This window comes from Pseudophryne corroboree, chromosome 4, assembly GCF_028390025.1.
Source record: "Pseudophryne corroboree isolate aPseCor3 chromosome 4, aPseCor3.hap2, whole genome shotgun sequence".
In the NCBI taxonomy this organism is placed as follows: domain Eukaryota; kingdom Metazoa; phylum Chordata; class Amphibia; order Anura; family Myobatrachidae; genus Pseudophryne; species Pseudophryne corroboree.
This window is the reverse complement of record NC_086447.1, coordinates 367,981,738-368,001,373: the sequence shown is the minus strand read 5'-3', so window position 1 is coordinate 368,001,373 and position 19,636 is coordinate 367,981,738. Positions and strand designations below refer to the sequence as shown.

The 19,636-nt window shown below is 46.1% G+C and overlaps 1 protein-coding gene across 2 annotated transcripts; it reads left to right on the top strand.

Annotated features, from left to right (window-relative positions):
* Window positions 1–5: 5 nt before the first annotated feature.
* Window positions 6–18,600, top strand: RPL35A (ribosomal protein L35a). Of its 2 annotated transcripts, none has more exons than XM_063916570.1 (5): window positions 6–61; window positions 1,176–1,218; window positions 1,335–1,487; window positions 17,448–17,592; window positions 18,547–18,600. In XM_063916570.1, the coding sequence occupies exons 2-5, from the start codon at window positions 1,208–1,210 to the stop codon at window positions 18,568–18,570; spliced, it is 333 nt and encodes a 110-aa protein (XP_063772640.1). In that variant the 5' UTR covers window positions 6–61; window positions 1,176–1,207; the 3' UTR covers window positions 18,571–18,600. The 2 variants fall into 2 exon arrangements, with proteins under 2 accessions (XP_063772640.1, XP_063772641.1); XM_063916571.1 differs by lacking the exon at window positions 6–61 and adding an exon at window positions 79–103.
* The last annotated feature ends 1,036 nt before the right edge of the window (window positions 18,601–19,636 follow it).

Here is a 19,636-nt window from a genome sequence, read left to right as displayed (position 1 = left end):
TTCGTTTCCCGGCGTGCAGCGCGGCCTCCTTCCTTTTCCTCCATCTTGGCTGCCAGTGCGGGTGAGATGTTTTTCTGTCCGCTGAAAGAGCCGCGTCCCGTGGGTAATAGCCGTGCTCTCCCGGGCATAGTGTCACGGGCAAGGGACGCCGCCTCTGGGGCATCGCTCAGTTTACGTGACGGGGCTGTAGGCGGCAGGATGGCGGAGATCCTGAGCGGATTGTGCTGACAGATCTCCCTGTGCCGCCGGCTTCTCCTGGTTCACGGCCGCGGGGCGCTGCTACTGCTGGCGCCGGGACTTGCGCTGATAGAGGCCACTGTGCATAGGCGCTAGCTGGGAGCGCTGCCAGCCCTGTGGTGCCGGTCAACCTGCCGCTGGCCTGAGACTCCTACAGCCCGGCTCCCCTTGCGTGATCCTATGTGTGTGCTTTGGGCTTCATGTTTAGAATCCAATACACTAAAGTGTCTCAGTGTGCGCTAAGCCAGTGTTTCCCTAGCTCTGTGGGCAGGAGCCCTAGCAGGGCATGTGGTACGGTTTTCAGTGTCACACGGGAAACTTGTAACCCCACCAGTGGATTGTTTTTTAAAACGTGCCAGCCAGTGTTGAATACACCTGTGCACCAGCTAGGGATCTGGAAAGCATGCCCTGCCAAGGGAACCTGAGGACAAGTCTGATAAACACTGCTACGCTGGGTACATCTGTGTGCTGAGCTTTGCAGTATGTACAGCCAATATTGCCGCAATGAGGGTCCAGCTTTTCAGATTCTGATGTTTTTAGGCAGGGGTGGGGAACCTTTGGCCCGCCAACTGTTATTGAACTACATATCCCAGCATGCCCTGCAGCAGCTTGTACATGTCCAAATGGCAACACTGTAGCAGGGCATGCTGGTATGTGCAGTTCAATAGCTGGAGGGCCAAAGGTTCCCCATTCCGGTTTTTAGGAGTGGCTGCTAATACATGTGAGTGATCTAATTGTGGAATGGCTGTGCACCCTTTTTGAGTACATTAACAACTAGATACGCTTGGGGACATGCTGTCACTTACCCAAAGCAACAACATTCAAGGTAAACATTGGCAGAAAATGAGTTCCCTCCTATGACAATTTGTAGCTGTAACCTCTGTAAGTGATGACTGCCCTTCAGCCTCTGTTCTGACATTGTTGTGTTTTCTTTACAGTCCTACCTGCATCTGGGCGCTAATAACTCAACATGTCTGGGAGGTATGTATGTAAGGATGTAATGGACCCTATTGATACTTCTCATCCAGTGTATGGTCATCATGATGGCTTTTTTTTTTTTTTTTTTTTTTTTTTTTTTTTATCTTTCATTATTCCAGATTGTGGTGCAAAGCAATTTTTGCTGGCTACAAGAGAGGCCTCAGAAACCAGAGGGAGCACACAGCCCTTTTGAAGATTGAAGGTGTCTATGCTAGAGATGAAACAGACTTTTACTTGGGCAAGAGATGTGCCTATGTATATAAAGCAAAAAAGTAAGTGTATTGACTCTGCAAAAACACTTGTCTGTTACATATATTATACTAATATATACTATATTATGACTATTAGGCTTCATCACAGCCATGTGTTTAACAGTCTGTATCCCTGCAGTATGTTCTGAAACTGCTATAACCCATATATTAAATGTTCCTCTTGATTAGTTGGTCTGTGTGTAGAAGCACCTGGTTATTCCTTGTGCGTGGACATTCTAAGTTGTGCTGCTACAGAATGTACGTAATGGTATAGTGCAGTGGTCTCAAACTTTTTTACTGATAATACGGAGTATCAGAATTATTTTCATGGCACCCCTAGGCCAAAAGTTTCTTATTGAGATATTTGAAAGAGATTTTAATTTAAGTAAATTGTTTGTCATTCTTGGGTTCAATTGTGTGGCGAGAGAGCTTTGCTTTAGGTCCACATATTTTATAACTGGCTGCCACAAGCTCTGGTTTTGCCTGTTACATTGACCATTAAGAATTTGAGTTGGTCCTGGACCACCAATCCTAGGCACCCACACTGGTATAGTGGACAAAATTGTAAACATGGACACACTACATTTATAGTTGCGTTCAGATGTAGAGTGAAGAAATAACACATATTTAGGGAGAATTTTTAACAGGACCTGGTTTTCCTCGGGCACTTTCTGTTTTCACAGGCCTTGTTAGTATTACTTTATAGAGCACAGAGAAGATGCAGTGACTGAGCATGCAGGTTTATTAATCCTTCCATTCACACCTGTCATTTTGTATGAGCCTATTGGTTCTAGCATCTATTAATCTCTTCCACATCAGGGTTGTTGTTTTTTTTTGCACTTGGTAGAAGCCTCAAATAAGCACCATGTTCAATCAGAAACCTTGTGTAATATGTAGCTTCACACATTGCATGTAATTATGGGGAGAAACATTGGGGCAGATGTATTAAGCTTGGAGAAGTGGAAGGTGATATCGCACCAGCCAGTCAGCTTCTACCTTTCATTTTTCAAACCGAGCCTGTAACTTGACAGGAGCTGATTGGTTGATGCGTTATCACCTTCCGTGTATTACTTCATCATCTCCAGGCTTAATACATGTGCCCCACTGTGTTTGCTTTTAACTCTTTGTTGTGCAAGCAAAATGAGCAAGGTTTTCCTGTGTGGTAACCCATGTTGTTTTAGCGTGCATGGTACCACCAAAATTTCAAAGTTAATAAAATCTCACAATTAGGATTGACTACGCAAAAACTAGCTTCATCTAAGATGCTTCCCCAGAGATTTTAAGTGCATTTTTAGGAACACTCATGCCTTTTCTTGAAGCAAAAGTTACAACATTAAAGATTCAATTCTATAGGGGCGATTCAAATGTTTTGGCCGATGGCCGCAGTTCAGTTGTTCTGCCATTCGGGCATGATGACCTCTGGCGCCAGCATGTCTGCTTGCAGCCTGCTGGGGTGGCGTTCAGAATTGTGCAAAATGTCCCATTTGGAAGTAGTCAGGGACTTTTCGTGTTGAGGGGCTACTTTAGACTGGATTAGCGGCTATTTGCAGCTAAATTCTGTCTGGGCACTTCAAAAGTAATGGCCGCCCAATCAGAGAAACAATTGAATTGCTCTGATGGCAGTTCTGAACTATGTAGGAATAAAGATTTGAGCTTCAAGAATGTTTGATGGTCTGTCTGCTATATGCCAACCTCTGAATGGCTTCATCTAGTAAACTGATCTGGTGTTAAATCCAGTACGTCTCTATCTTGTTTTAAATTTTGGGTTTCTCTAATATGTTTTATATTTCCCCAAGTTTTTCTATCTTATTTAAAAACTTATTTAGGATCGGTTTTACTAGTTGTTGTGATAGCTTTTTTTTCTTTTTTTGTGGGAAGGGGTGGGGGTGGGATCATTGCTGCAAAGGGAATCATAGCAGCAATGCTCTACCATTATTTTGCCGGGGCTGCGATCACAGTTGAATTGCGATTGCATCACTGACAGCCATTAGCATGCAGAGCAGCCTTAACCTGTACTGGGCTGCCCCCAGCATGTGATTCTAGGCAGTTGCAGTTTTGGCCACAATTGTGCTCAGATTGCTACAAAAATGTATCCACTTTCGTCTCCTGCCCATCCTAATGCACCTCTCTATCTGTGTTGCCTTCACTCATCTATCCCTTCTCCAATCGACCTTAAATGCGTCTGCAAGAGTGCTCTCCATCTTGTGGCGCTCCATATTTGCAAGTCTACTTTGCGAATCAACACTTTCTCCCTGTGTAGTAGTAAATATAATCAAATGACTCGCACTTGCCTATAAAAGCCCTGAACAAACACCACCACCCTTCTTATCTCAAAACATTCAACCTCTAGCCCAGGGGTCAGGGAACTTTTTTACCTTTTACCCCAAAATATATTTAGATACGCCGGTATTACCCCCTTAATTTGGAAGGAAGGAAATCATATATTATTGTGCATATATACTGGTTATCACGGTTTATATGGCATTTCTGAGAGACTGTGTGTATGTATTATTATTTCTCTAACGTCCTAGTGGATGCTGGGGACTCCGTAAGGACCATGGGGAATAGACGGGCTCCGCAGGAGACTGGGCACTCTAAAGAAAGATTCAGTACTATCTGGTGTGCACTGGCTCCTCCCTCTATGCCCCTCCTCCAGACCTCAGTTAGAATCTGTGCCCGGCCAGAGCTGGGTGCTCCTAGTGGGCTCTCCTGAGCTTGCTAGAAAAGAAAGTATTTTGTCAGGTTTTTTTATTTTCAGAGAGCTTCTGCTGGCAACAGACTCTCTGCTACGAGGGACTGAGGGGAGAGAAGCAAACCTACTCACGGCAGCTAGGTAGCGCTTCTTAGGCTACTGGACACCATTAGCTCCAGAGGGATCGAACACAGGTACCTAACCTTGATCGTCCGTTCCCGGAACCGCGCCGCCGTCCCCCTCGCAGAGCCAGAAGTACAGAAGCAGCAGAAGCATGAAGACATCGAAATCGGCGGCTGAAGACTCCTGTCTTCACTTAAGGTAGCGCACAGCACTGCAGCTGTGTGCCATTGCTCCCACCGCACACTCCGGTCACTGTAGGGTGCAGGGCGCAGGGGGGGCGCCCTGGGCAGCAATTAATTACCTTTTTGGCAAAAATAAACATATATACAGTCTGGGACTGTGTATATGCCAGATCCCCCGCCATTTTTTACACATTAAAGCGGGACAGAAGCCTGCCGCTGAGGGGGCGGGGCCTTCTTCCTCAGCACACCAGCGCCATTTTCTCTTCACAGCTCCGCTGGAAGGACGCTCCCCAGGCTCTCCCCTGCAGTATACAGGTGCAATAAAGGGTAAAAAAGAGAGGTGGGGCACATAAATTTAGGCGCAGAGATATATTTAACAGCAGCTACGGGGTAAACACTAAGGTACAGTGTAATCCCTGGGTTATATTGCGCTGGGGTGTGTGCTGGCATACTCTGTCTCCCCAAAAGCCTTTGTGGGGTCCTGTCCTCAGTCAGAGCATTCCCTGTGTGTGCTGTGTCGGTACGCCTGTGTCGACATGTTTGATGAGGAAGGATACGTGGAGGCAGAACAAGTGCAGCTGAGTGTGGTGTCGCCGCCGACGGTGCCGACACCTGATTGGATGGATATATGGGGAGAAAAAGCATGAAGTGACTTTTCCCCCTTCACATGAATTAAATGAATTGTGAAAAAGCGTGGGATTCCCCTGACAGGAAGGTGATAATTTCCAAGAGATTACTTATGGCGTATCCTTTCCTGCCAACGGACAGGTTACGCTGGGAATCCTCCCCTAGGGTAGACAAGGCGTTGACACGCTTGTCTAAGAAGGTGGCCCTACCGTCTCAGGATACGGCCGCCCTAAAGGATCCTGCGGATAGAAAGCAGGAAGCTATCCTGAAGTCTGTTTATACACATTCTGGCACACTGTTAAGGCCAGCAATTGCTTCGGCCTGGATGTGTAGTGCGGTAGCTGCATGGACGGATACTCTGTCTGAGGAGATAGATACCCTGGACAGGGACACTGTTCTACTGACCATGGCACATATCAAGGACGCGGTCCTATATATGCGGGATGCCCAGAGGGACATTTGCCTGCTGGGCTCTAGAGTAAACACAATGTCCATTTCTGCCAGAAGGGTCTTATGGACTCGGCAATGGACAGGGGATACCGACTCTAAAAAACACATGGAGGTTTTACCTTTATAAGGGTGAGGAATTGTTTGGGGACGGTCTCTCGGACCTAGTTTCCACAGCTACGGCTTGCCTTATGTCCCTCCACAGCCTAAGAAAGCACCGTATTACCAAATGCAGTCCTTTCGTTCTCAGAAGAGCAAGAATGTCAGAGGTGCGTCCTTTTTTGCCAGAGGCAGGGGTAGAGGAAAAAAGCTGCACCATGCAGCTAGTTCCCAGGAACACAAGTCTTCCCCCGGCTTCCACTAAATCCACCGCATGACGCTGGGGCTCCACAGGCGGAGCCAGGAGCCGTGGGGGCGCGTCTCTGACATTTCAGCCACCAGTGGGTTCGCTCACAGGTGGATCCTTGGGCTATACAAATTGTGTCTCAGGGATACAAGCTAGAATTCGAGGTGACGCCCCCTCACCGTTACCTAAAATCGGCCTTACCAACTTCCCCCATGGAAAGGGAGATAGTGTTGGCGGCAATTCACAAACTTTTTCTCCAGCAGGTGGTGGTAGAGGTTCCCCCCCTTCAACGGGGAAGGGGCTACTATTCCACTATGTTTCTGGTACCGAAACCGGACGGTTCGGTCAGACCCATTTTAAATTTAAAATCCCTGAACATTTATCTGAAGAAATTCAAGTTCAAAATGGAATCGCTCAGAGCGGTCACTGCAAGCCTGGAAGAGGGGGATTTTATGGTGTCTCTGGACATCAAGGATGCTTACTTGCATGTCCCCATTTATCCGCCTCATCAGGAGTACCTCAGGTTTGTGGTACGGGACTGTCATTACCAATTCCAGACGTTGCCGTTTGGCCTGTCCACGGCACCGAGAATTTTTACCAAGGTGAGGTCGGAAATGATGGTGCTCCTTCGGAAGCAAGGGGTTACAATTATCCCATGCTTGGACGATCTCCTCATAAAGGCGAGGTCCAGGAAGCAGTTGCTGATCAGCGTAACGCACACTCAGGAAGTGTTGCGTCAGCACGGCTGGATTCTGAACATTCCAAAGTCGCAGCTGATTCCTGCGACGCGTCTGCCCTTCCTGGGCATGATTCTGGACACAGACCAGAAGAATGTGTTTCTCCCGGAGGAGAAGGCTCAGGAGCTTGTGACTCTGGTCAGAGACCTCCTAAAGCCAAAACAGGTGTCGGTGCATCACTGCACACGAGTCCTGGGAAAGATGGTGGCGTCATACGAAGCCATTCCCTTCGGCAGGTTCCATGCGAGGATCTTTCAGTGGGATCTGCTGGACAAGTGGTCCGGATCGCATCTTCAGATGCATCGGATGATCACCCTATCCCCCAGGGCCAGGGTGTCTCTCCTGTGGTGGCTGCAGAGTGCTCACCTTCTAGAGGGCCGCAGATTCGGCATTCAGGACTGGGTCCTGGTGACCACGGACGCGAGCCTCTGAGGTTAGGGTGCAGTCACACAAGGAAGGAACTTCCAGGGTCTTTGGTCAAGTCAGGAGACTTGTCTTCACATCAACGTCCTGGAGCTAAGGGCCATATTCAACGCCCTTCGTCAAACGGAGACTTTGCTTCGCGACTTACCAGTTCTGATCCAGTCAGACAACCTCACCGCAGTAGCTCATGTAAACCGCCAGGGCGGCACAAAGAGCAGAGTGGCAATGGCGGAAGCCACAAAGATTCTACGCTGGGCGGAAAACCATGTAAGCGCCCTATCAGCAGTGTTCATTCCGGGAGTGGACAACTGGGAAGCAGACTTCCTCAGCAGGCACGACCTGCATCCGGGAGAGTGGGGACTTCATCAGGAAGTCTTCACACAGATTGCAAGCCAGTGGGGCCTGCCCCAGATGGACATGATGGCGTCCCGCCTAAACAAAAAACTGCAAGGAGGAGTTCGGACAATTCTCATTGTTCCAGATTGGCCACGAAGGGCCTGGTACCCGGAATTGCAGGAGATGCTCACAGAAGATCCGTGGCCTCTTCCTCTAAGACAGGATCTGTTGCAACAGGGGCCCTGTCTCTTCCAAGACTTACCGCGGCTGCGTTTGACGGCATGGCGGTTGAACGCCGGATCCTAGCGGAAAAGGGCATTCCGGATGAGGTCATTCCTACTCTGATAAAGGCTAGGAAGGAAGTGACAGCTAAACATTATCACCGTATATGGCGTAAATATGTTGCTTGGTGTGAGGCCAGGAATGCTCCTACGGAAGAATTCCATCTGGGCCGTTTCCTTCACTTTATACAAACTGGAGTGAATTTGGGCCTAAAATGAGGCTCCATTAAGGTTCAGATTTCGGCATTATCCATTTTCTTTAAAAAAGAATTGGCTTCACTTCCAGAAATACAAACTTTTGTAAAGGGAGTGCTTCATATTCAGCCTCCTTTTGTACCTCCGGTGGCGCCTTGGGACCTTAACGTGGTTTTGAGTTTCCTTAAGTCGCACTGGTTTGAACCACTTCAGACAGTTGAGTTAAAATATCTCACTTGGAAGGTGGTCATGTTGTTGGACTTAGCTTCGGCTAGGCGAGTGTCAGAATTGGCGGCTTTGTCTCACAAAAGCCCCTATCTAGTTTTCCATATGGATAGGGCGGAATTGCGGACCCGTCCTCAATTCTTGCCTAAGGTGGTGTCATCCTTTCATATGAACCAACCTATTGTGGTGCCGGTGGCTACACGGAACTTGGAGGATTCCGAGTATCTGGATGTAGTCAGGGCTTTGAAAATTTACGTGGCGAGGACGGCCAAAGTCAGAAAAACTGAAGCGCTGTTTATCCTGTATGCAGCCAACAAGCTTGGCGCTCCTGCTTCAAAGCAAACTATTGCTCGCTGGACCTGTACCACGATTCAGCAGGCGCATACGACGGCTAGATTGACGTTACCTAAATCAGTCAAGGCCCATTCCACTAGGTAAGTGGACTCTTCTTGGGCGGCTGCCCGAGGGGTCTCTGCACTACAGCTGTGCCGAGCGGCTACTTGGTCAGGGGCAAACACGTTTGCGAAATTCTACAAATTTGATACCCTGGCTGAGGAGGACCTCCTGTTTGCTCAATCGGTGCTGCAGAGTCATCCACACTCTCCCGCCCGTTTGGGAGCTTTGGTATAATCCCCATGGTCCTTACGGAGTCCCCAGCATCCTCTAGGACGTAAGAGAAAATAAGATTTTAAACCTACCGGTAAATCTTTTTCTCATAGTCCGTAGAGGATGCTGGGCGCCCGTCCCAAGTGCGGACTACTTCTGCAAGACTTGTATATAGTTTTGCTTACATAAGGGTTATGTTATGGTTGCTTTCAGTTTCCGACTGAAGCTATGTTGAATTTCATACTGTTAACTGGTTAGTTTATCACAAGTTATACGGTGTGATTGGTGTGGGCTGGTATGAATCTTGCCCTTGGTTTAACAAAAATCCTTTCCTTGTACTTTCCGTGTTCTCTGGGCACAGTTTCTCTAACTGAGGTCTGGAGGAGGGGCATAGAGGGAGGAGCCAGTGCACACCCAAATCCTAAAGTCTTTCTTAAAGTGCCCATGTCTCCTGCGGAGCCCGTCTATCCCCATGGTCCTTACGGAGTCCCCAGCATCCTCTACGGACTACGAGAAAAAGATTTACCGGTAGTTTATTATTTTGCTTGTGTGTTGAGCGCTGGACTTTGTGGATAGCTTGTTTTGTACTGCGCGCTACAATATGTTGTTGGCATAATAAGGTCAAAATTTGGACTTCTGTCCGCCTGACAGTTAACAGAAATGTGTGCTTACATGACCATTTATTTAACATCACTGTAAAATATGGGGATCATACCTACAGCAGGCCTAATACTGTAGCCACCACTGGCATAGTACAGTAACTTTAGTTAAGCTCTTATGCTGGGTACACACTAGACGATACACTCCATGAGCGATATCGTTGGTGTTTCCTCTTGACATCCTGGGAAAACGCGGTAGTGTAATTACACACTGAACGATATCGCTAACTATATCGTTCAGTGACGTCATCCTGCCTCCGTCCTGTACATGCATCATCAACGAACTAGTCAGAAATGACCTGTATGTATAGACAACAGAAGCTCTTGTTAACGACCCATCGGTGAGCACATCATTAACGGTATTGTGTACATTCTGGACAGTATTACAAACATCACTCAAAAGGGTGAAAATGAGCGATCTCATTTAAAATATCACCTAGCGTGTACCCAGCTTCAGACCATCACTGCTGCTTACTAGGTACCGCCTGACGTGATGTAATCTGTTGAGTCAACAGTCAAATGGTCGACAATGTCTAGGTCCACACCAAAAGGTCAACATATCAAAAGGTTGACATGGCTGCTAAATAAGTGTATTTTGGTATCAAAATGTTCCTTCCAGCACGTGGACTCCCAATTAGTGCTCCGCATCCCCTCGCATGGCATGCTTCTTTGCTCACCATGCTTTGGGCAAGGTGCTTCGCTCAGCATGGGTTATAGTTCTCAGTTGTAGTCTATGTTGATGGTAAAGTATGAAAGTCCTGAAAGGGGGGGGGGGGGGGGGGACCTCATGTCTTGACCATTGTCGTGTCGACCTATTGCTTGTTGACCTTTTTCACTGTCGACCTATTATCCAGATACCGGTGTAATCACAGGTGGAAATCTTTATGAAAACACACCGTGCATAGTTTGTGGAATGTAAATAACTTTATATACTAGTGTTTTTACATTTGGTCATTCACATTAGTCCATGCCACAATGGCGCTTAGCTTCCCTACCACACACTAGGATTCATTTTTGTTAAAATTCAACCTTCTAGTATGTGTTTGGTTTTTTGGAGGAAACATACGCAAACATGTGGAAAACATACAAAACCCACACAGATAAGGCCTCGGTGAGAATCGAACCAGAGACCTCTGTACTGCGAGGTAGTAATGCTAACAATTAAGCCCAACCATATTTGGATATGTAATGAGTGGTTTTATTGACAGATGTAAAATTAATGGCTGAATCTTGTGTCCAAAGGATTGCTGGATTTTCTTTAAATTTACTTTTAGAAATTTAGTAAAATCGTTTACATATAGGATTTTCCTTGCTCTTAGTATAATTGTGAGAGATTATTTCAAGCAATGCGTTTCACAATAAGTTATTGCCATGATAAAGTGTTGGTTCTCTTTGCTGTTACATCAAAGATCGATCTGACACCATCATTTGTCCATCTGTGTGTACCAAGTGTTCCTTGTATCCCAACTATAACAACCATTCTATAAAGTAAGGTCAGATCTGCTTTACAAACTTAGTCAAAATTTAGGTCAACGTGAGGTATTCATATCACTTGGTGGGTCACCAGTATAAGATTAAGAAAGATGACTGTTGCCTTATATGCATTTGAATTCATCCCAATTAAATCACTAGTCCCATGGCTAGATTATCTTGAATTCCTAATTTTCTATCACTTTGCTTACAGAATTGAGAATAGTTGACATTGCTACAGTTAGGTAGATTTTACTACTGTTAAAAAATTACCCAGTGATGGGATTATTGCCCAGTGCTGGGATAATATTTAGGTCAGGGGTTACCAAACTCTGTCCTCAAGGCCCAATATATCAGCAATCACGAAAACACAATTCAGAGATTATGGAAAAAAATTTTTACCCAGATTTAAAGATTCCCCAATCCACCAATGTGTGCCCATACATTAGTTTTTTCCTTGATTTGCTGATCATTTTCAGAAAGAACAGATCTGCCAATCTTGAAAGGCTTGTCAGTTTTCTAGAAACGGTCTGCAAATCTGATGATTGATTACTATACTGCACAAATTGATCTGTCAAATCCAACATGTACAAACTGATTTAACAATTCCAATGAATTTTTGGACTTAATTGGCTATCTGTGAACCCCATACATTGGGGAAATTTGCAGATTGTGCCAATAAATCTTCAATCGATTGATAATATATGGGGTCCTTTACAGTCCAGGTTATAAGGACATCCCAGCTTGGGCACAGGTTACTTAACTTGTACCTATCAGGTTTTTTTATTCCATCTATGCACAAGCATGGATATCCTGAAAACTTGGAGTGTTAGGGTGCTTGAGGACTGTGTTTGGGGAAACCCTGATTTCTCTGACGTCCTAGTGGATGCTGGGGACTCCGTCAGGACCATGGGGATATAGCGGCTCCGCAGGAGACAGGGCACAATAATAAAAGCTTTAGGATCAGGTGGTGTGCACTGGCTCCTCCCCCTATGACCCTCCTCCAAGCCTCAGTTAGATTTTTGTGCCCGACGAGAAGGGTGCAATCTAGGTGGCTCTCCTGAGCTGCTTAGAATAAAAGTTTAAGTTAGGTTTTTTATTTTCAGTGAGTCCTGCTGGCAACAGGCTCACTGCTACGAGGGACTTAGGGGAGAGAAGAAAACTCACCTGCGTGCAGGATGGATTTGCTTCTTAGGCTACTGGACACCATTAGCTCCAGAGGGAGTCGGAACACAGGTCTCACCCTGGGGTTCGTCCCGGAGCCGTGCCGCCGACCCCCCTTGCAGATGCCGAAGTTGAAGAGGTCCAGAGGTTCAGAAACAGGCGGCAGAAGACTTTCAGTCTTCATAAGGTAGCGCACAGCACTGCAGCTGTGCGCCATTGTTGTCAGCACACTTCACCAACAGTCACCAACTGTCACTGAGGGTGCAGGGCGCTGGGGGGGGCGCCCTGGGCAGCAATGTATAATACCTTTTTATGGCTAAAATACATCACATATAGCCCTTGAGGCTATATGGATGTATTTAACCCCTGCCAGATCTCACAAACTCCGGGAGAAGAGCCCGCCGAAAAGGGGGCGGGGCCTATTCTCCTCAGCACACGGCGCCATTTTCCTGCTCAGCTCTGCTGTGAGGAAGGCTCCCAGGCTCGCCCCTGCACTGCACTACAGAAACAGGGTTAAAACAGAGAGGGGGGGCACTTATTTGGCGATATGATTACATATATAAAAATGCTATAAGGGAAAACACTTGTATAAGGGGTTGTCCCTGTATAATTATAGCGTTTTTGGTGTGTGCTGGCAAACTCTCCCTCTGTCTCCCCAAAGGGCTAGTGGGGTCCTGTCCTCTGTCAGAGCATTCCCTGTGTGTGTGCTGTGTCGGTACGTGTGTGTCGACATGTAGGAGGACGATGTTGGTGAGGAGGCGGAGCAAATTGCCTGTATTGGTGATGTCACTCTCTAGGGAGTCGACACTGGAATGGATGGCTTATTTAGGAATTACGTGATAATGTCAACACGCTGCAAGGTCGGTTGACGACATGAGACGGCCGGCAAACAAATTAGTACCTGTCCAGGCGTCTCAGACACCGTCAGGGGCTTGTAAAAACGCCCATTTACCTCAGTCGGTCGACACAGACACGGACACTGACTCCAGTGTCGACGGTGAAGAAACAAACGTATTTTCCTTTAGGGCCACACGTTTCATGTTAAGGGCAATGAAGGAGGTGTTACATATTTTTGATACTACAAGTACCACAAATAAGGGTATTATGTAGGGTGTGAATAAACTACTTGTAGTTTTTCCTGAATCAGATAAATTAAATGAAGTGTGTGATGATACGTGGGTTTCCTCCGATAGAAAATTATTGGCGGTATACCCTTTCCCGCCAGAAGTTAGGGCGAGTTGGGAAACACACCTTAGGGTGAATAAGGCGCTCACACGCTTATAAAAACAAGTGGCGTTACCGTCTCCAGATACGGCAGCCCTCAAGGAGCCAGCTGATAGGAAGCTGAAAAATATCCTAAAAGTATATACACATATACTGGTGTTATACTACGACCAGCAATCGCCTCAGCCTGGATGTGCAGCGCTGAGGGGGCTTGGTCGGATTTCCTGACTGAAAATATTGATACCCTTGACAGGGACAAGATTTTATTGACTATAGAGCATTTTAAGGATGCATTTCTATATATGCGAGATGCGCAGAGGGATATTTGCATTCTGGCATCAAGAGTAAATGTGATGTCCATATCTGCCAGACGACAGTGGTCAGGTGATGCAGATTCCAGACGGCACATGGAAGTATTGCCGTATAAAGGGGCGGTCCATCGGACCTGGTGGCCATGGCAACAGCTGAAAAATCCACCTTTTGTTACCCCAAGTCACATCTCAGCAGAAAAGGACACAGTCTTTTCAGTCTCAGTCCTTTCGTCCCCATAAGGGCAGGCGGGCAAAAGGGCCAGTCATATCTGCCCAGGGGTAGAGGAAAGGGAAGAAGACTGCAGCAGGCAGCCCATTCCCAGGAACAGAAGCCCTCCACAGCTTCTGCCAAGTCCGCAGCATGACGCTGGGGCCGTACAAGCGGACTCAGGTGCGGTAGGGGGTCATCTCAAGAGTTTCAGCACGCAGTGGGCTCACTCACAAGTGGACTCCTGGATCCTACACGTAGTATCCCAGGTGTACATTGGAAATTCGAGACGTCTCCCCCTCACAAGTTCCTGAAGTCTGCTTTACCAACGTCTCCCTCCGACAGGGAGGCAGTATTGGGAACAATTCACAGGCTGTATTCCCAGCAGGTGATAATCAGAGTACCCCTTCTACAACAAGGGAAGGGGTATTATTCCACACTATATTGTGGTACTGAAGCCAGACGGCTAGGTGAGATCTGAAATATTTGAACACTTACATACAAACGTTCAAATCAAGATGGAGTCACTCAGAGCAGTGATAGCGAACCAGGAAGAAGGGGACGATATGGTGTCACTGGATATCAGGGACGCTTACCTACATGTCCAAATTTGCCCTTCTCACCAAGGGTACCTCAGGTTCGTGGTATAGAACTGTCACTATCAGTTCAGACGCTGCCGTTTGGATTGTCCACGGCACCCCGGGTCTTTACCAAGGTAATGGCCGAAATGATGATTCTTCTTAAAAGAAATATGGACGCTTTCCTGATAAGGGCAAGGTCCAGAGAACAGTTGGAGGTCGGAGTAGCACTATCTTAAGTAGTTCTACGACAGCACGAGTGGATTCTAAATATTCCAAAATCGCAGTTTTTTCCGACGACACGTCTACTGTTCCTAGGGATGATTCTGGACACAGTCCAGAAAAGGATGTTTTCTCCCGGAGAAGAAAGCCAGGGAGTTATCCGAGCTAGTCAGGAACCTCCTAAAACCAGGAAAAGTATCAGTGCATCATTGCACAAGGATCCTGTGAAAAATGGTGGTTTCTTACAAAGCGATCCCATTCGGTAGATTTCACGCAAGAACCTTTACGTGGGATCTGCTGGAAAAATGGTCCGGATCGCATCTTCAGATGCATCAGCGGATAACCCTGTCTCCAAGGACAAGGGTGTTTCTTCTGCGGTGGCTGCAGAGTGCTCATCTATGAAAGGGCCGCAGATTCGGCATTCAGGACTGGGTCCTGGTGACCACGGATGCCAGCCTGAGTGGCTGGGGAGCAGTCACACAAGGAAAAAATTTCCAGAGAGTGTGATCGAGTCTGGAGACTTCTCTCCACATAAATATACTGGAGCTAAGGGCAATTTACAATGCTCTAAGCTTAGCAAGACCTCTGCTTCAAGGTCAGCCGGTATTGATCCAGTGGGACAACATCACGGCAGTCGCCCCCGTAAACAGACAGGGCGGCACAAGAAGCAGGAGGGAAATGGCAGAAACTGCAAGGATTCTTCGCTGGGCGAAAAATCATGTGATAACACTCTCAGCAGTGTTCATTCCGGGAGTGGAAAACTGGGAAGCAGACTTCCTCAGCAGGCATGACCTCCACCCGGGAGAGTGGGGACTTCATCGGGAAGTCTTCCACATGATTGTAAACCGTTGTGAAAAACCAAAGGTGGACATGATGGCGTCCCGCCTGAACAAAAAACTAGATATTGCGCCAGGTCAAGGGACCCTCAGGCAATAGCGGTGGACGCTCTGGTAACACTGTGGATGTACCAGTCAGAGTATGTGTTCCCTCCTATGCCTCTCATACAAAAAGTACTGAGAATCATAAGAGGGAGATGAGTAAGAATGATACTCGTGGTTCCGGATTGGCCAAGAAGGACTTGGTACCCGAAACTTCAAGAGATGTTCACGGAAGACCCGTGGCCTCTACCTTTAAGAAAGGACCTGCTCCAGCAGGGGCCTTGTCTGTTCCAAGACTTACCGCGGCCGCGTTTGACGGCATGGCGGTTGAACGCCGGATCCTGAAAGGGCATTCCAGATGAAGTCATCCCTACCCTGGTCGAAGACAGGAAGGATGTAACCGCAAAACATTTTCACCGCATTTGGCGAAGATATGTTGCGTGGTGTGAGGCCAAGAAGGCCCCTACAGAGGAATTTCAACTGGGTCGTTTCCTACATTTCCTGAAAACAGGACTGTCTATGGGCCTAAAATTAGGGTCCATTAAGGTTCAAATTTCGGCCCTGTCGAATTTCTTCCAGAAAGAACTGGCTTTAGTGCCTGACGTTCAGATGTTTGTAAAAGGGGTACTGCATATACAGCCTCCTTTTGTGCCCCAGTGGCACCTTGGGATCTCAATGTTGTTTTGAGTTTCCTAAAGTCACATTGGTTTGAACCACTCACCACTGTGGACTTAAAATATCTCACATGGAAGGTGACGATGCTATTAGCCCTGGCTTCAGCCAGGCGTGTGTCAGAATTGGCGGCTTTATCATATATAAAGCCCTTACTTAATTTTTCATTCTGACAGGGCAGAATTGAGGACTCGTCCTCAATTTCTCCTTAAGGTGTTTTCTGTTTTTCACATGAACCAACCTATTGTGGTACCTGCGGGTACTAGGGACTTGGAGGACTCCAAGTTACTTGACGTTGTCAGGGCCCTGAAAAATATGTTTCCAGGAAGGCTGGAGTCAGAAAATCTGACTCGCTGTTTAGCCTGTATGCACCCAACAAGATGGGTGCTCCTGCTTCTAAGCAGACGATTGCTCGCTGGATTTGTAATACAATTCAGTTTACACATTCTGTGGCAGGCCTGCCACAGCCAAAATCGGTAAAAGCCCATTCCAAAAGGAAGGGGGCTCATCTTGGGCGACTGCCCGAGGGGTCTCGGCTTTACAACTTTGCCGAGCAGTTACTTGGTCAGGGGAAAACACGTTTGCTAAATTCTACAAATTTGATACCCTGGCTGAGGAGGACATGGAGTTCTCTCATTCGGTGCTGCAGGGTCATCCGCACTCTCCCGCCCGTTTGGGAGCTTTGGTATAATCCCCATGGTCCTGACGGAGTCCCCAGCATCCACTAGGACGTCAGAGAAAATAAGATTTTACTTACCGATAAATCTATTTCTCGTAGTCCGTAGTGGATGCTGGGCGCCCATCCCAAGTGCGGATTGTCTGCAATACTTGTACATAGTTATTGTTACAAAAATCGGGTTATTCTTGTTGTGAGCCATCTTTTCAGAGGCTCCTTCGTTGTTATCATACTGTTAACTGGGTTCAGATCACAGGTTGTACGGTGTGATTGGTGTGGCTGGTATGAGTCTTACCCGGGATTCAATATCCTTCCTTATTATGCACGCTCGTCCGGGCACAGTATCCTAACTGAGGCTTGGAGGAGGGTCATAGGGGGAGGAGCCAGTGCACACCACCTGATCCTAAAGCTTTTATTATTGTGCCCTGTCTCCTGCGGAGCCGCTATATCCCCATGGTCCTGACGGAGTCCCCAGCATCCACTACGGACTACGAGAAATAGATTTATCGGTAAGTAAAATCTTATTTTTAAAGCTGCAATTAAATATTGGACAGTTTACATACTTGGTCTGGATAGTGCTTTATTATATTGAGTGAGGGAATTCTATGACATTTGCATTTTCTTGAGATCATACTTTAAAAAAAACAAAAAAACTTGCATGTGTTTAACCGATCAGGGTTTTTTTTTTGTTTTTTTTAGCAACACGGTGACTCCAGGTGGCAAGCCGAATAAAACTCGTGTTATTTGGGGGAAGGTGACCAGAGCTCATGGTAACAGTGGCATGGTCCGTGCCAAGTTCCGCTCCAATCTACCCGCCAAAGCCATGGGACACAGGATCCGTGTGGTGAGTGCAAGGAGATATGTTGTGCTGTGGCTATTTCTCTTGGTGATTTATGAAAAAATCTCACTCTTCCAAGTATGTTAAGTCTGCATTAACGCTGTATTTGTGCAGCCCAATAGAAGGTGTAATGAAATCAGATGAAAAGCTATTAAGCGTTATCACCTAAAATAGCACTTTCCATGCTATGATCCACTGATCAGACTTTAACAGCTACATTAATTCAAAGAAAACTGTCAACTAAGACAACTTTAGTTTCCGCTAGACCGTTCTATAAATGATTGTGACTAGAGGACAGCTTAACTAGGTATCCATTGAAAAGCTATGTAAAATAACCAGGGCTGCGGAGACAGTACGCCAAACCTTAAACTCCTTTATTTACTACTGCCCAACTTCTTCATACATGGCAAATGTATATAAATCAGGGATAGCAAATTTCCTGAAGTAAAATGGTAGCAAAAGTCATCAGTTCCCAACACAAATAGGCTACTTAGATTGAACATTAAATGTATTATAATATCTGAACCAGAAAGCAAAGTAAATATGCAGCAAACCGCATTTAATAGATACATAGGATATACAGTATTAAAATGTATGAATATATAAAATGAGGCCTAAGAAACTAATACACAAGCCACCCTCTGTATACAGACATTTTTAAAGTGACATTACCAGATGCTTTCTTATAAATATTCCCCACTCTCTGGTTTTTCCTTTTGCTGGTTTCTGCAAGATAATGATTAGGCTTGTGGTCAATTCATAATCTGTCATTCAATTTTTTCTGGAGTCTGTACATTCTACGGACTCCAAAGCCTTAAACTGAGTACAACTATCAGATTATTACAGTTGGTAATGACAGTGTTGCATTTGATAATGCACAGTATATGGGGTATGTTTTGATCCTTACTATTTATTTTGCTTGTAAAGAACTTATCCTAACCTCCTTCCTTTTCTTTACAGATGATGTACCCTTCAAGGATTTAAACATTCTGTACAAATAAAAAGAGTTCTGGATCTTTTGTATGTTGGTGCCATTTGTTCCTCTCCCTTGTGATGTAATGACTGTAGTATGAGTGTGCCGTTTGTGGAGATTAATTTGCATGGTAGCAAAAGCACGGGCATCTTTCTTCTGACTGACATAGGGTATGAATGGCCTTTCTGGTGATTGTACATCCCAGTTGCTTTTTATGAACCGCTGTTGAAGATGCAGAGCAGAAAGAAAACCCATCCATAAGAGAACCCCTCTATAGTAATGAGCAAGGTAGGGCATTACCTACTTGGAGCCTGTTGTGCCTTTGTTGGTCCACACTGGTATTAAAAAAAAAAAAAAAAAAAAAAAAAAGTTTTCACCATATAAATACATATTAACTATATCACTAATTTATAAATGATTGTTTTGTTTTTAAGATCACTTCACAAAGGCTAGCTTTCTCTGTGTGGTTATATTTACTAGCTGCTTTATTTGATAGTCTTCCATTTATTTCCTGTACTAACATTCATTAAGTCTAGTAGGTAAAGCCAGATTACACTCCCTTGTCTGGGTTGCTTAGTTTGAAAGTCATAGGTTAGTAAATACATTCTATTTTTCAGTTGATGGTGAGTCTTTCTTTCATTTTAATCTAGATTCCGTCAAGTAGCCTGCTCTGCGTTGCTCAATTTCACAAATGCTCAACTAGTGATCTGGTACTTGGTCTGAGTTTATTCAGTTCCTAGTTTCTTTAGTATTTCTTCTAGCATCCTGCACCTGTCACAATCCGTGCAGTTCCTCTTTCCTGCCTGGGCTATCGCTCTCTGCACTGGTGCTTCTAGTACACTCTGGTCTGTATCTCAGCACTGATACAGATCAGAGTGTGCTAGAAGCACCAGAGCCAAGAGCGACACCCCAGGCAGGAAAGAGGAAATTGCACTGGTGCAGATTCAGGGTGCTAGAATGAACACTGTCATGTAAACAATTACTCTTGTGTTATCTTGTGCAATAGCCTGCGTTCTCATGGTTGCATTGCTGTCCAAAAGAGATGCTCCTGTAATCGGTGTTAAGATATCTGGTAAG

Coding starts and splice junctions, on each gene's coding strand:
- RPL35A (XM_063916570.1), top strand. Junction 1,488..17,447: donor TATGTATATAAAGCAAAAAA/GTAAGTGTATTG, acceptor TGTTTTTTTTAG/CAACACGGTGACTCCAGGTG. Junction 17,593..18,546: donor TGGGACACAGGATCCGTGTG/GTGAGTGCAAGG, acceptor TTTTCTTTACAG/ATGATGTACCCTTCAAGGAT.